Source organism: Enhydra lutris, unplaced genomic scaffold (assembly GCF_002288905.1).
Source record: "Enhydra lutris kenyoni isolate GAN:26980312 unplaced genomic scaffold, ASM228890v2 scaffoldscaffold24, whole genome shotgun sequence".
Lineage (NCBI taxonomy): Eukaryota > Metazoa > Chordata > Mammalia > Carnivora > Mustelidae > Enhydra > Enhydra lutris.
The window spans coordinates 22,848,494-22,863,834 of record NW_019154108.1 but is presented as its reverse complement, the minus strand read 5'-3'; the positions used below and the strand labels follow the sequence as shown (position 1 = coordinate 22,863,834).

Below are 15,341 nucleotides of genomic sequence, written 5' to 3'. Positions count from 1 at the left end.
AGCCCATGTTCTCCAGGAAAAGGAGACCTGCCCAGATGGACCCTAAGAAACAGCCTGGACTTCCTGAAGAGTTCTGCCAACCACGCGGCTCCTCCTTGCCTGAGTCCTGGAAGCAGCCGGATGCACCTGCCAACGGCCTGATCCAGTGCTCGGAGACGTGGACTGAGGACTAAGCCAGCACCTTGAAATACAGGGTCAGCAGGCAAAACGATTTTAATTGTTCAGTGAAAAGCAAACACGTTTGTCTGATTCTCCCCCTGGGTGATCTCAGACAGTTACACGTCCTTATAGCAGGAGGCAGTTCTAGGCAGGAGGTCATGAGGTCTGTCTCCTAGTCCAGATGGACCAGTGTAGGACGACAACTTTAACACACGCCGTCTCATCACCAGTCCTTATTGGGCCAAGCCCACTCCCCACTTGACATGAGTTGCTGGGTCTGACAGCGATTGTGACCTCCTGATGACCAGCCCTTGTGCCTTGCTGCCCCGGAATTCCACAGCCAGTTACCACAGCAAGGGCCGTTGCTCCTCACAAAACCATAGTATCGTTGTTCCTCCTCCCTTTGAAGAAATCAAGACAGTCCAGTCAGCTCTCATCTGCTTCTGGTTCTGATCTACGGGGTCCCTGAGGGAAAAGCATCTTATAGAGTCCCCTCTCCTCCCGTAGCTTTCCCAGCCGAAATCTTGTCACCCTACACGTGAAATCTGGGTTTGGGGCACTGGAAAGATGATGGGCCGCAGCTCTCCCCTACACACCCCCACAGCGCATGGGGCACGATTTCCAGATTGCCTGTCCTCCCCCCTGTCGCAGGGAGGGCCTTACCCATGGAAGAGGAAGCTCACCCATTCAGCTGCTCTGCACGCTCTTGCTGTGGTGTCTGTGCTATGGGACACTATCTGGACACTTTTCAGATCGTACCCTAACAGGAAGAGAAAGAGAGGCTAGGAAGACCCTGTCCTCTCCGGCATCTTGTCTCTGCCTCCACGTCACTGCTCCCGCTACAGATTTCCCATCCTGCATCTTTGATAACTTGGAGTCACAACCAAGTGAATGTCCAAATAAATGAGGAATTTGAAATAGAAATCCCACAGAATCCTCTGTTATTCATCCAAGGAGGGGGCAGCCGGGCATGGATTTAAGAGTGAATGCTCCTTAATATTTCCTCAAATGTCCATTTTCAACACCAAAATCTATCAGCTTCTTCTCCCCTCCTACTTCTACACTAATAGGGCGTCCGCCATGTTGCCTCCATCAGAGTTCACGCCCAGGGAGGATGTGTTATTTGCTGGGGAAGGGCTGTGAAGTGTAGTTGCCATTGCCCCTGAGGGGAAGGGGCCCAGGGAGCCTCACTGGGGAGCAGCCCAAGCTTCAGCCCTGCTCCTTGCCCCCAGGGGACTCCCCCCACCTCCTGACAGGCAAAGGGCCTTCTCCACTACAAGTGTGGAGCAATTTTCTCTCCATCAGGTCAATGGTTGGAAGATCAGAGGGAAAACATTGTTAACTGGCCGTGGTTCATATCATATATATATATATATATATATATTTTGCAATCTTTTTGTTGTAAAATATATACATAGCATAACATTTACAATTTTCACCATTTTGAGGTGCACAACTCAGTGGCACTAATTACATTAATTACATTAATTATCACCACCGTGTCCAAAGCTTTTTACCCCAAATAGAACCTCTGTGACCACTCATGTTTGAATTATTTTTAACAGCTGTGTTTTACCGTGGAATGAAAACCAAGCTTTGGAGGAGGGGCCCCTGCCTGTCCTGCCAGAAGCTGGGTCTTAGCAAACCAGTAGGAAGGCGGGTTGTTGAGGGATCGTCCCTTCCCCTTCTCCCACAGTGGACTCTCCTAAGCGAAACCTGACTTCAAGGGAACTCCACAGATGAGTGTGTTGGAATGTAATTTTGCGGGAAAGGTGGGGGGAGGCCTGGGCAGGCAGCATATTTTAAGAAGAAAAGGAAGAGGATTTGAGCAGTGGAGAGAATGAACCAGCCAGGAGGGGCAAGGCTAGGTGAGTGCAACCCGGCAGGGGCAGTGGGAGCTTGGAGGCCTGGCCTCCTTCCTTCCCGGCTGCCTGCATGCTCAGGTCCTGAGCTCAGGTCCACTGGGTGGACGGCAGAGGCCTCAGGGAGACCACTCTCAGGTCCCCAGACAGAAACCGGGCATGAAGGCCATCCCAGCAGCCTTCTCGGCAATAGACCTCGCTGCACGGGGCCTGCTCCACTGAGCAGCCACCTGTCCCCTTCGTGGTTCTCACACTGCCACAGCAGGTGGGCCACTGGCCACTGAGAAGGGAGGGAAGGGGAGCAGGAAAGGAGAGCAAACCAGGTGCCCACTAGTGTCACCAGACTCCCCCCACGGACTCAACCAAACAGCGGTTTGAATGCACATGGGGTTTCTGAACCCCCGGGGAGTCAAGGGAAATTTGTGTGCATCAGGTATCGGAAAAGCATTCAGGTAGGGGCGCCTGGGTGGCTCAGTCGGTTAAGCATGGAACTCTGGATTTTGGCTGAGGTCCTGATCTCAGGGTCGTGAGATCGAGCCCCTCAGCAGGCCCATGCTCAGCAGAAAGTCAGCTTGGGATTCCCTTTCTCTCTTCCCCCTCTCCCTCTGCCCGCACACCACCCTTGCATGAGTGCTCTCTCTCTCTTCACAAATAAAGGAGGATCCCTGCCTCCCCCAACCAAAAAAAAAAAAAAAAAAAAAAAAAGGAAAAGGAAAACAAAAACACCAGGAATTTTCATCCAACCTGAAATGACTTTTCATTTACAACCTGTACCGTACCATGCACCCATCTCCACCTGTGCAAATCTCTCCTGTCCTTTAAGCCTTTTCCGCGATTCAACATTTTACTCCTCTGCCCACACTTGCAGTAATCTCTCCCTTTTTCTGGATAACCCAAACAGCCTATCTCTACCTCCCTGTGGCATTCTAAGTTGGAGGGCTGATCCTTGGTGTGCCCTCTATCTCCTCCGTAGACAGAATGTTCGCAGAGGGCTGAATTCACCACTGAGCTCAGTGCTATGCTCCGCACGTGGTCTGCAGTCGCCCAAAGTCTGCTAAAGGAAGCAGGATGCATTTCTCCCTATCATGAGACTATTCTTAACATTAAAAAAAAAAAAAAAAAAAAGACAGGTGTATTCAGAAGGGGAGAGAAAGAAATAGAACCATACCATAAATATAAGTGGACTAGAAAAATTTGAGTGTAGGGAGAACCCCTTTGTTCCCTTTGTACATGTCCTTGAAGTGGGTTTAGGCGACAGTATTGGAGAAGAGGGAACAGCAGGTTTTATTTACACCGAAGCCCATGACTATGGCAGACATGTAATGAGGTTGTCGTCTGAACCCCTGGAGGAAAGGGTTCCGTGGCTAGTTTGCAATGGAGCGGGTCACAGGCATGCAAGCTGGGTCCTGGGCTGCCTGTGGCGGGGGCGGGTGGGGGTGACCTCGGACAGCTCTCCGAGCCGATCTGGAGCGCGGAGCTCAGACCATTCAAAGCCACACTCCTTCCGTAACATCTGAGGTTTCCGGTTTCCCTATCACGTCCTTGCTAGGCTCGGTCTCTTTTGGGATTTGCTCAGCCACCAGGACAGACCCTAACCAAATTAGCTGGTCACTTACTGGTTCTTCCAGTGGTAAGCTCCCCAAATACACTCCCGCAAAACCACCCCACCACGCCTCCTGCTCCCACGCCCAGCTGGGAGAAGGCGGGAATCTAAAGTCACCCATCCGCCGCTCAGGGCTTGGCTTTTCTCCCATGCGTGTTTTTCAAGAGTCCTAGACCGACCGGGTAGAGCGGCGTCCACCCATCCTGATGCCTCTCAAAGGCCTTGGCTTTGAACCAGAAGCGCCATGGCTGCTCAGAACTCCCTGAGCTGGCTGGGCAAGGCTGCAAGCCCAGGAAGCCATGGCTATTTCCCAGGACTTGGCACAGTGCAGACTGTCTCCTCCTGGTGCAGCAGGACCAACAGTAGCTCTGTCCCTTGAGTGGGAGCATGGGAAACAAGCACGCATGCGTGCAAACTGGGACCCATGTCTAGACACTGTTCCCAACCCACCTCCCAGAGACTGCCGGGAGCAACCCCCCTTCTCTAGCTCCACACCAGGCTCTGCTCCTGGGCCCTCCCTCCCTGCCTGGAAGCTCTGCCCTCCTCTGCCTCATCTGCTCCGGAGACCTGCTGCCCACAGTCCTGGCAATGCCCAGATTGGCTGCCACCTGGAGGGCTGGTTTGGCTCTGGGGACGTGGGAAGCAACAGACCCAGGTAGGGAGGGAGGGGGACAGGACCTGTGAGTCAGGTGGGTAGATGAACTGACCAAACAGGGGCTCCTATAGCTCCCCCTCCACACCTCCTTCCAGCTGGGCTGCTGGTGCCGTGGTCTCAGGGCTTAAGACAGTAAACATGACAAATCTGGGGGTGTGCATGGGAGCTCTAAAAAAAGTCCAGAGTGCTGATAAAGCCATCAGTTGGAGCAAACAGCAATCTTTCATATCGCGGGATAGTTCAACAGTAGTTTCTCTCTCTCTCTCTCTTTTTTTAAAGATTATTTATTTATTTATTTGACAGACAGAGATCACAAGTAGGCAGAGAGAGAGGGAGAAGCAGGCTCCCTGCTGAGCAGAGAGCCCGATGTGGGGCTCGATCCCAGGACCCTGGGACCATGACCTGAGCCGAAGGCAGAGGCTTTAACCCACTGAGCCACCCAGGTGCCCCAACAGTAGTTTCTCTTACATATCTATTTATTTATTTAACTTTTTAAAAGTTGAGATATAAGTGACCTAGAGCATTATATTAGTTTTAGGTATACAGCATACCAATTTGATATCTGTATTTATTACAGAATGGTCACCCCAATAAGTTTGGTTAACACCCATCACCACATATAGGTATAAATTTGTCGTTGCTGTATAGTGATGAGACTTTTGAGATCTACTCATGCCCCAAAAATGGGTCACACTGAATGTTAGAATGGCATCTATGGAAGGAAGGGAATGGGATGGGGAGAAGCAAGCAAAAAGCAAACAAAGCATGAAAGGAGCCTGGCATAGACCTGTGATAATCAGCTACAATGTGCGGAATACGTTAACTTCATCTTCTGCCCTGAGGTCCAACTTGAACAAAGAGAAAAGAAAGCAAGGGGCTGTTACCACCTCCGGGAAGCCTTCCACGATGCACTTAATGCTGCACATGTTTGTTGAGCCTTCCTCTCTGTCCCCAGATCACTGTATTTGCTCATGCACTCTGTCCTGTGGGCGTACTCTGCTTCCTTCCTTAGATAACAGACCATCTGCGGGTACAGACTTGGAATCTTGTGTCTTCATAAAGCTCTACTTTCTACAGTATTGTTACCACACTGTATATTGGATCCCCCTGACTTGGTTATCTTTTTTTTTTTTAAGATTTTATTTATTTATTATTTGAGAGAGAACGAGTGAGAGAGAGCGTGAGAGGGGAGAAGGTCAGAGGGTGAAGGAGACTCCTCATGGAGCTGGGAGCCCAATGCAGGACTCAATCCTGGTACTCCAGGATCATGACCTGAGCCGATGGCAGTTGCTTAACCAACTAAGCCACCCAGGTGCCCATGACTTCATTATCTTATAACTCAAAGTTTACCTTTTTTTTTTTTTAAGATTTTATTTATTTATTTGACAGACAGAGATCACAAGTAGGCAGAGAGGCAGGCAGAGAGAGAGAGAGAGAGAGAGAGGAGGAAGCAGGCTCCCTGCTGAGCAGAGAGCCTGATGCGGGGTTTGATCCCAGGACTCTAAGATCATGACCTGAGCCAAAGGCAGAGGCTTAACCCACTGAGCCACTCAGGTGCCCCAGAGTTTAACCTTTTTAAAGTTGATGGCCATTTAAGTTTGGATGCAAAGCTCTACATTTTCACCCTCCTCCTGCCCCCTCCTGCACCCCTCCCCTCCCCCTCCCACCCCGTCTATGTTTTGATATAGCAGTAGGTTCTTTTAAATACTGTCCTTCTCTAGTTCACTTGCTAGGTGTCTCCACAGCAGAAATAACAGTGGCCTAGGGCTCAGGATCTCGGGTCTGGTCTCAGTTTTGCAGTGACAAACACATGGCTTTAGATGGTCACAGCGTCCCTCAGTTTCTCAAACCTGTAAAAGGAGGGGGTTTGACTATATGACTGCTTGGACCATTTTATTTTAGTATTTCATGCTCTCCTTTCCTTACAGCTTCTTGACTGACAGGCTTTTAAGTGAAGAAACGTAAAGCCAAAGTGTAAATAACCTATTGGTTATTCACATGTTGGGGAGGTCATTGAGAGAATATGACCGCCTGTTGACCCATGAGCTGGACCCCGGCACTCAGAGGCTCCTCATCCTCTCCCCTTCCTTGGGATGTGGGTTCCACTTGCCTTCCCAGTTCTCAGAGGCTTTTCCCCAAGGACAGAGCCTTGAGATGGTGATGTGGTTGCGACCCTCTGGATGGTGCACAGGCCTCAATCCAGTTCAGGATCTATATCACATCTATAATGTGACAGATTTGAAAAGCAATCATTTAATCTAAAAAATAATTAGTATCACAAGAGTAAAATGTTACAATAAGTTGTGACGCTGAAAGTTGCTAATTCGATGTACAAAAAAATATTGTGTACTTGAAAACAATAGGGAAACAAATTGACAGTTGATATGGATCTTAAGAGGGATTTTTTTTGAAAATAACATTCTTTTTGAGACAAACACCACTTAATTAAAATATAAATAATAATGAGGAAACATAGATCAAAGGGCACACACTTTCGGTTATAAGATGAGTAAGTTCTGGGATTTAATGTATGGCAATAACACTGTATTGCATACTTGGAATTTGCTAAGAGTAGATCTTCAGTGTTCTCACCACAAAAAGAAGGTAACCAGGGAAGGAGATAAATGTGTTAATTAGCTTGATTGTGGTAATCATTTCACAATATACATACATCAAATTATCACCTCATATACCTAAATTATATATAATTTTATTTGTCAATTATATCTCGATAAAGCTGAAAAAAAAAGTAAATAAAACAAAGCATTAAGAGATTAGATATCCTAATTCTAATCTTCCCATGATTATTTGGGATACTATTATTTAAAACCACATTTAATTTTTAGATATTTATTTCCATTTAGGCTGTGCGTTTTTTAAGAAAAGAGTCCTATTAGAAATCCTTCACAGCCTGTAAGGATGCATTAAAAATTGGATGTCAAAATTTCATGGAAAGGAAATAACTCCAAAATTATGTATAAGCGCATCTATGAATCAGATATAATAAAGAATCCAGTCTGAAGAGAAGAAGTACAATATAAATGTTAACTTCCATGATTAAATAATATTCAGTATCATGTACAAAGGGACATTTGAAAACCACTGGTAATGGTTTTGACAGCATGGTAGATTCATGAATTCATTGACGCTTCTGTTTTTCTTGCTTTCTGAGAAATTTCTGGCTCTGTCAGGAAGCAATATGGTGAAAATCTGATTGAAGAAATAGAATGGAAAATTGACAAAGCGGCACCCAATTATCCCTGACAATAGAGCCAACTGGGGGATTTAGTAACTAGAAACATACGACATGTGTTCACACTGCCTAGTAATGTGTCTGGTGCATAATTATCACCCCACATGGTGTAACAAAATTACTGTTTATAAGCAGAAGGACAGTGGCTCAGGTTCATAATCACCTTGTTCAGCCAAAGACAAAATACATGATGTATAAGAAATTATGAAACTGGCTTATAGCATACTTACGGGAGGCTTTCAAACCAGATTTTTTTTTTTTTTAAAGCTGCTGGAAGTAACATAATTACTGAGTATTTGCAGGTAACAACACCAAGTGGCAGGAGTTGCCAACAAGCCCTCTTGCTTACATAACCAAACTCGCCCCACCTCCCTGGGGGCAGCCTTGTTCCCAGCGCCCCGCAGCCCCTGCCTGATTGGATGCAATGATCTTGTGGTTTTACCACTTTGTTTTTATTCTGTTTCTGATCCTCAAAGATGCTTTTTTTTTTTTTTTTTTTTAAGATTTATTTGTTTATTTGAGAATGCGTGTGCACCTGCGCCCATGAGCAGGGGGTTGCCGGGGGGGGGGGGAGGAGCAGGGGCAGAGGGAGGGAGAGGGAGAGAATCTCAAGCAGACTCCCTGCTGAGCACAGAGCCCGACCTCGTGACCCTGAGATCATGACCTGAGCCGAAACCAGGAGTTGGGTGCTTCACCGACCGACCGAGCCGCCCAGGTGCCCCAAAGATGTGTCTTTGTTTTTGAGTCTGGCTCTGTTTTTAAAGTTCCCTTGAAATATTTTATCTATTATTGTTACATGTTTGGAGTGACAGAGGGATGTTAATGTGAGATCTGACGATGCCAGCTCAGGTAACATGGTAATAACAGACATTGCTGAATAGATGTCTCCCCTCAAATAGTGGTTTGTATTGATATTAGAAAATCAGGGATCCTGGAAAGTGTCAGGCTATAGGTCAGAAAAAGACCACCTAAGTGTCTCATTTTTAGTGTTTGTGGGTATGGGGGTCCCTGCAGGCCCTACAGATCCTACGGGGAGGGTGGATTTCTCAGTATGGAGTGCCCTGCGCCTCTGCCAAAGGGGATCTGCCTGTTCTGTTTCCTTTTCACAGAGTAGTCAAGGGTCACTCAGTAGCTAATATCCTTTTTCGAGGAGCTTGATGAAGCTACGTTAGAGAATAAAATGTTCAGTGATACTTGTTAAGGATGGTAAGGTGGACCTTGTTCAGGACCCTCGTGCTAGGCATAGGAACCCCTGCTGTGGGATTTTCTGGGGGTCAGGATGGTCAGGCTCGACGCTGGATACAGCACGGGCAGGGACACATCGGGGATGAGGGGCTTCTGATTAAACCCACCCGACGGGATTCTTGCTGGAGACAGGCTGTGGGGGACGCTGGAGGGTGAGGAGCCAGATGAGATATTGGGGGGGGGGGGGGGGGGTTCATGTTAACCTGACTTAGCAGGGTTTGTACTCAAGCTGTATTTTACAAGAAAGTGCACAGATGGACCTATAAGAAGGTTGCGGAGCATGACTAGAGTTTGGTCAAGAATCTTTGTCAGCTTCTGTATCAACCAATCTATGACTCAGACTGCAACCTGCGATTGACAGCCTCTTTATTACATACTATAGGTAAATAATTCACAGCCCCTCCCACCCTCCCCAGTCAGTTTTCACAGTATGGGAGCCTCAGTCTGTTCCAGTGTATTTGGAGAAGTACGTAACACCCTCCAGTGGTGAGTTTATGTATTAAAAAAGTCACCTCCCCGCAAACTTGCGAGGCTGGGAACAGCTATTAACACATCTTGTGTTCTTTGCCTTCAGGCTCTGTTTTTCCGCATTCTTGGGAGCCCATTTCGATGAAAGCTTGCCTTTTAAGACATGTTCCTGAGAGTTCCTGTTTTTCTAAACTGCAGGACTGAATCTTTGAGATTTTCAAAACTGAATTCAGATTTGGTAGAGAACTATTCTACAAAAGATGTCAACAAATCCAGTGTTCATTGGGTGTGGACAGGGCAGCCGGAAAGCCAGGAGAAGGGTAGGTGAGGGGTGCGGAGGGCTATTCTGCTCGTTAATTCTGGTCGGACAATATTCTAAGGCAGGAATTCTGAAGACACTCTGGCCTCTTCCACTCCAGACACACAGCTGAATGTTATTCATACTTAGGATTAACACATGCCCAGCCAGCACACCCCAGACTGGGAGCAATTGCTGTCTGACTTGCAACCTCTCTCTCTCTCCGATTCAAGAAAGCCTCGTGAATAAGAACGGGCGCACAGGAAATAGTGAAGGAGGGCGCAGCAGATTCCAGGCCTGGGGACTGCACTGTGTCCCTCCACTGATGGCCACGGGTGTCACCGGACCCTTGCAAGATTCTTTGGCTCTTAGACTTATTGCTAAAGGAGGGCGGTTTCCTGTCCCATCTTTAAGGACACATGCCACTTGTATAAACTGGGTCTTTTTGGAACTAATCAAGAATCAGTCGACTGAGAAAGACGAAAAAGATTTCTTTTCAGTAAAACAAGACAACCCATGGGAATAAGGCACATTCTTCAACATCCATAAGAAAGAAATGCAATTTATTGGTTTTCTTAATAGTGCCCACCTGTGGTCGTGGTAAGTGAGCGCAGTAGCCAAAAGTGTATGTATGCATATGTGTGTGTGCAAGTGTTTATTATATAGGTCATTTTAACTAATAGTCAATAGTCTATTAGAGTATTTAAATAATAGTCATAGTTCATGTTCAGGCAAACATTTAAGTACCTACAATGCTTTAAACATTGTAATTATTGTAAATTGTAAATTTGCATTGTAAACATAATGCTACAAAATAAACCACCAGAAAAATCTCAAAAAAAGGAAAGAAAAGAAAAAAAAAACAAAAGAAAAGAAACAGATGCAAAAGCAATCAGGGTTGCCTAAGGAAAAAGAAGGAATGCCAAGAAATTTGACATGAATACTGGCAAAACCCATTTGTTTTTTTAACTAGAAAAAAAGCAAAAGGCACCTGTGTTTGGAAGTCAGGGTGGGAAATGCTTCTTTCTTTTATGACAGGGATGGGAAATAAATTTAAATTCTAATCTGACCAACTGGGACAGCTGCTGGGAGTTTTGTGCTGATAACACTGGGATGGAGTTTGGGGCAGGGAGAGGGCCTGAAGACGGAGGGCTCACTTAGTGTGGACCAGCCGTGGCAAGCATTCCATCCTCTTGCCAACACTGCCCTTTTGCAGGCCACCGCCACTCAAGTACACAACATGCTCTTCAGCTCAGGAAAGTGCTCCTTGGCTAAGGGTAAGTTTAGTTGATGAGCTTCCATAAGAAGGAGTGGGAGGTCATTTCCCAGTACTGAAACTGAACTATGGATTTTTAAAGACATCAAAACAAGCTAAAATAGACACTGAAGGTAATACTGGAAAGAAAGGCATTGACTAACATGTTTTTATAGATTAAAGATGAGAGGATACTGGCTGGTTTACGGATAGGGCTAAACCGGGCAAACTGGTGGTGGTGTACTCCAGTAAGAGACACCTGGGAGCCTTCTTGTACCACAAGGCCCAGGACCCCAACAGGTCCACTGGGAACTCTCTGTTGTTGCCCATTTCAGTTGATGACTCAGTGCAAGTAGTTGGGGATACGCCCAACTTCCACAGGCCTGGCCCCCCTCCGCCAACTGCTCAGAGGCAGCTGATGGGATACACACCGCACCTGTGTGAGCCATGCAGCTCAGGGAGCCCGGGACCGGAGCAGGGCAAGTGTCTGGGGAAGTGAGCTCACAGGAGTGAGCGACTGGGGCTTTGTGCTGTTGAATTCTAAGCCTTAACCTACACAAATGTGCATCTGTATTTTTTAAAGATTTATTTATTCATATTTATTTGAGAGAAGAGGGAGAGATTGCACTCATGCATGTGCACGAGCTAAGGGAGGGGGAGGGGCAGAAGGAGAGGGCAAAGTGGATTTCCTGCTGAGCCGGTTTCGGGGTTCGATCCCAGGACCCAGGATCATGACGTGAGCCGAAGGCAGATGCTTAACCGACTGAGCCACCCAAGTGCCCCCCCTCCCCCACAATGTGATTATTCCCCCGGAAGGCAGAGAGAAAGAATCTGGACTGCCTCACCAGGGCTGGATGGGAGGTCTGGCCAGGGTCGCCTTCAATAAGACACACCTGAGAGCCTTGATCGTGGCACAGGCCCATCAGGCGTTCTGTTCTCGTGGGGGATGAATGTCCCTCTTTGCAGCTGCTGCCTCAGAGCAGTTTCAGGAGGTGGGATCCCGAGTTGCGGAAGGCTACACAGGGCGCCTGGCCTGCGCCGTCCATGGGTTTGGAGGGCTGGGTCTGCCCAAGGCCAGCTTATTGGTGCATACGGCGCATAAGCAGGCTTCATAGCTCAGGCTAGCCCGGAACCTGGCACAGGGCAATGTTGGACGAGGTCAGTTCATAAAAAAAAGTCTCTGGGGGGTGGGGGTGGTACCTGGTATCTGGCTAGTCCAAGGCTTACCTACACAAATGAGCCTATTTCCCTAAGGACAGAGCTATAGAAAACTCAACTACATAACCAGCGTGGAAAGTGTGGGATGGTCAAAATGACGCCAGCAGGCTGGGTCCAAGGACCTGGGGCCGGCTGTGGGGGGTGGTCCCAGGAGACTCGGTAAGGAAAGCACCCCGAGTGTTATCTGTGTTTCCAGTCTGGTGTACGTGTCCTCTCAGGCATCCAGGAAGCGGCTGGGATGAGGACAAGATCCGGGTGTCTATCATAAGTCACTCATTCTTTAAAGCCAGGGGTCTTGGCGTCAAGATGTCTAGTGCCCATGGTTTAGAAACCACTGTGCTGGAAGACCCCAGAGACATCATTAACTCTTTGTTCCACACAAGGAAGACGTGGCTGGAAGCATGTGCAGGGTGGGGTGCAGGCCCTAGTAAGAATAGAAGCAGGGGAAAAAAGCAAGGGGGAAAAGCAGGTTTTTTTTTTTTTTTTTCCACTGGGATTGATGACAGTTTAACACTGATACCTCAGAAAGATTTTCGGGGGGAGGGGGCACTCTGTATCCTGGAAGTTATGCAGGTGTTGGGGACCAGCCTGAACCCCGGCCATAGACCGGCTGCAGAGTATAGACACTAATGTACAAGCAGTGAGGGTCAGTCAAAGGAGCCGTTTTGACCCAGGAACTTGGGAAAAGGTGGCTGTAGGGAGGGGGAGTCACAGGAGCAGGTTAGGAGTGCCTGGCATTGGCCTCATTTCCAGCCTAATCCCACACAAATTCGCATATTCGCCCTGAAGGCTGAGCTGGAGGAGGAAATTGCATACCTGAGGCCATTGCCAGCATGTGACCCAGGACACAGGATGGAGTAAGCCAACAGGACACCTCTGGGAGTCTGGACTTCTGGAGAACCCCCAGGAGGCTATGCAGGTGGTTCAGCTCATGGACCTGGAGGACCACACCTCTCCCCACCCCCCAGCAGCTAATGGCATGTGTTCTGCACATGGGGAAGCCAGCAGGTAAGGGTCAAGAGGGACCTGGAACTGATCAAGTGTCTGGAGAGGTTGGGGCAGGGGAGTGGGTTACCCTGGTACAGGGCATCCGCCTAATCCAAGCCCTAATGGACACAAATATCCATATTCCCCCAGAAGGCAGAGCTGGAGCAAACCGGACTGCTTTGATACCTTCCAATAAGAGACCCCTGGGAGCCTTGCTTGCTGGAGAACGTCGGACACCCTCAGGCAGCCAGTCCACATGGGGACTATCACCAGTTAAACTGGCCCCCGCAAAAATATTTTGCCAGCGCGGGCTTCCTTCACCCGGAGGCCGTTCAGGGGGTCAGGTCCTCCCATACATAGCTCCAGGGGCTGGAGCGCTCCTGCAAACCACTGTGGGGGCGGGGGGTGGCTGACAATGTGTGGATTGCACACGCGCAAACCGCTCAGGCCAGGGTAGCCACGATACCAGAAACAGGGCAGGTGTAGAGAGAGGCCTAGTCAACAGGAGCAGGCTCTTTGGGGTACAAGTGTCGCAAGTGTTATACAAATGCCCCTAGTCACCCCGAAGACAGAGTTGGAGGAAACGACACTGCCTGACCAGCATCCAGCCTGGCAGATGGGCCAGAGTATCCTCCAATAAGAGACACTTGGTAGCCTCCATGGCTACAGAAGCCAAAGGCTCCCCAGGCAGCCAGTCCTCATGTGGACTATCACCAGCTTAAAGTTACCCCCTGAGAAAGATTTTTAGGAGCAGGATCCCTCCGTGCAGAAGACTATGTGGGTGGCTCCGGCGGCCCCAGCCACACTTAGAAGACACAAATGCGTACTGCGCATGTACAAGCTGCGCAGGTCGGTCTGTGTAGTCCGGGACCTGCAAGGGTCTGGAGAAGGACGCACAAGTGGCTAAAGAAACCAGGTCCCGAGCATGGGCTGTTGGTGGCACAAGGCATCTGGCTAATTCTGAGCACTAACCTGCACAAATTCGCATATTCTCCCCGAGGGAAGAGCTGGGGGAACCTGGAAAGGTCTAGCCAGGTGGACCACACTGGATGGTTAGGATACCCTTCAAGAAGAGACCTCGGAAAGCCTCCATTGCTGGAGAAGCCTGGGACACCTTCAGGCAGCCAGTCCAACTAGGGATCGGCAATCCCCAGTTTCAAGCGGAGACTCAGAAATATTTTCCTGGTGTGGGTTCTTCGTACCCTGAGGCCATTCTGGTGATGGGGGACCTGCCCAAACTCATTGGTTCTGAAGAACTCCTTGCAGCCCAAGCCTTGTTACCATGGTTTGGACTGTGCATGCCTGGGCTGGGGGGTGGTGGGAGGACAGGTTAGGTAGGGTACCAGGGTCCTGAGAAAAGACAACATCAGCTGAGGCTGGTCAGAGGAGGGAGCTACCTGGCATCCTTCTAATTCTAAGCTTTAACGCTGGTCAGAGGAGGGAGCTACCTGGCATCCTTCTAATTCTAAGCTTTAACCTACACAAATACACATATTCCCTCTGAAGGTAGAGCTGAAGAAATCTGGCCTGCCTTGCCAGGGCAGTGCTGGGTGGGACTGCTGGGGTACCATCTCTTAAGCAATATTTGGAGCATTGATTGCTGGACAAGCTTGGGATTTTATCAGGCAGTCAGTCCAAATGGGGACTGAAAATGGCCAATTTAAGAAGCCTTGGAAAGATTTTGGAGGGGTGGGCTCTCTCCACCCTGGAGGCTGTGGACCAAGAAGACCACATGCCTGTAAAGCCCACAAATGTTTATTTAGGGCCTTAGGGATTGCAATCTTGGGAGACGCAGAGTTGACCAACATGTGAATTATAAAAGTGTGAGCCCAGGAGTGCAGGTTTATAAAGGCAGAAGCCACGAAGTTACATAATTTGTTTTGAAAAAATTATGATTGGTGCAGGTGCAGTTAAACTGACAGATACAGGATTAGTTATTTAGTTAGCAGATGTTACATTATCTCTAATTCAGTGAAGTTGAAGGGCACATTCCAGGAAGTGGTCCTAGTTGCAACTGACAAAAGTCAAAAGTTCATGGTGTTCCTAGCACTGAACAGGAGATGGGCCTTGGCTCTGCTTTCTCAGTATCTTCCAGACTCTTTTTTTTTTTTTTAAAGTTTTTTTTATTATTTATTTGACAGAGAGAGATCAAAAGTAGGCAGAGGCAGAGAGAGAGGAAGGGAAGCAGGCTCCCTGCCGAGCAGAGAGCTTGATGTGGGGCTCGATCCCAGGACCCTGGGATCAAGACCTGAGCCGAAAGCAGAGGCTTTAACCCACTGAGCCACTCAGGAGCCCCCAGACTCTATTTTGAATGAGTCTCTTAACAATGCTTACTTCA

The 15,341-nt window shown here is 48.4% G+C and overlaps 1 protein-coding gene across 1 annotated transcript in view; it reads left to right on the top strand.

The window, feature by feature from the left end:
* Positions 1–14,052: 14,052 nt before the first annotated feature.
* Positions 14,053–15,341, top strand: part of LOC111150694 (complement factor H-like) — a 66,141-nt gene continuing 64,852 nt past the window's right edge. The window contains 1 exon segment of the mRNA XM_022508240.1: positions 14,053–14,332. Within this exon segment, the coding sequence (XP_022363948.1) occupies positions 14,053–14,332 (280 nt within the window).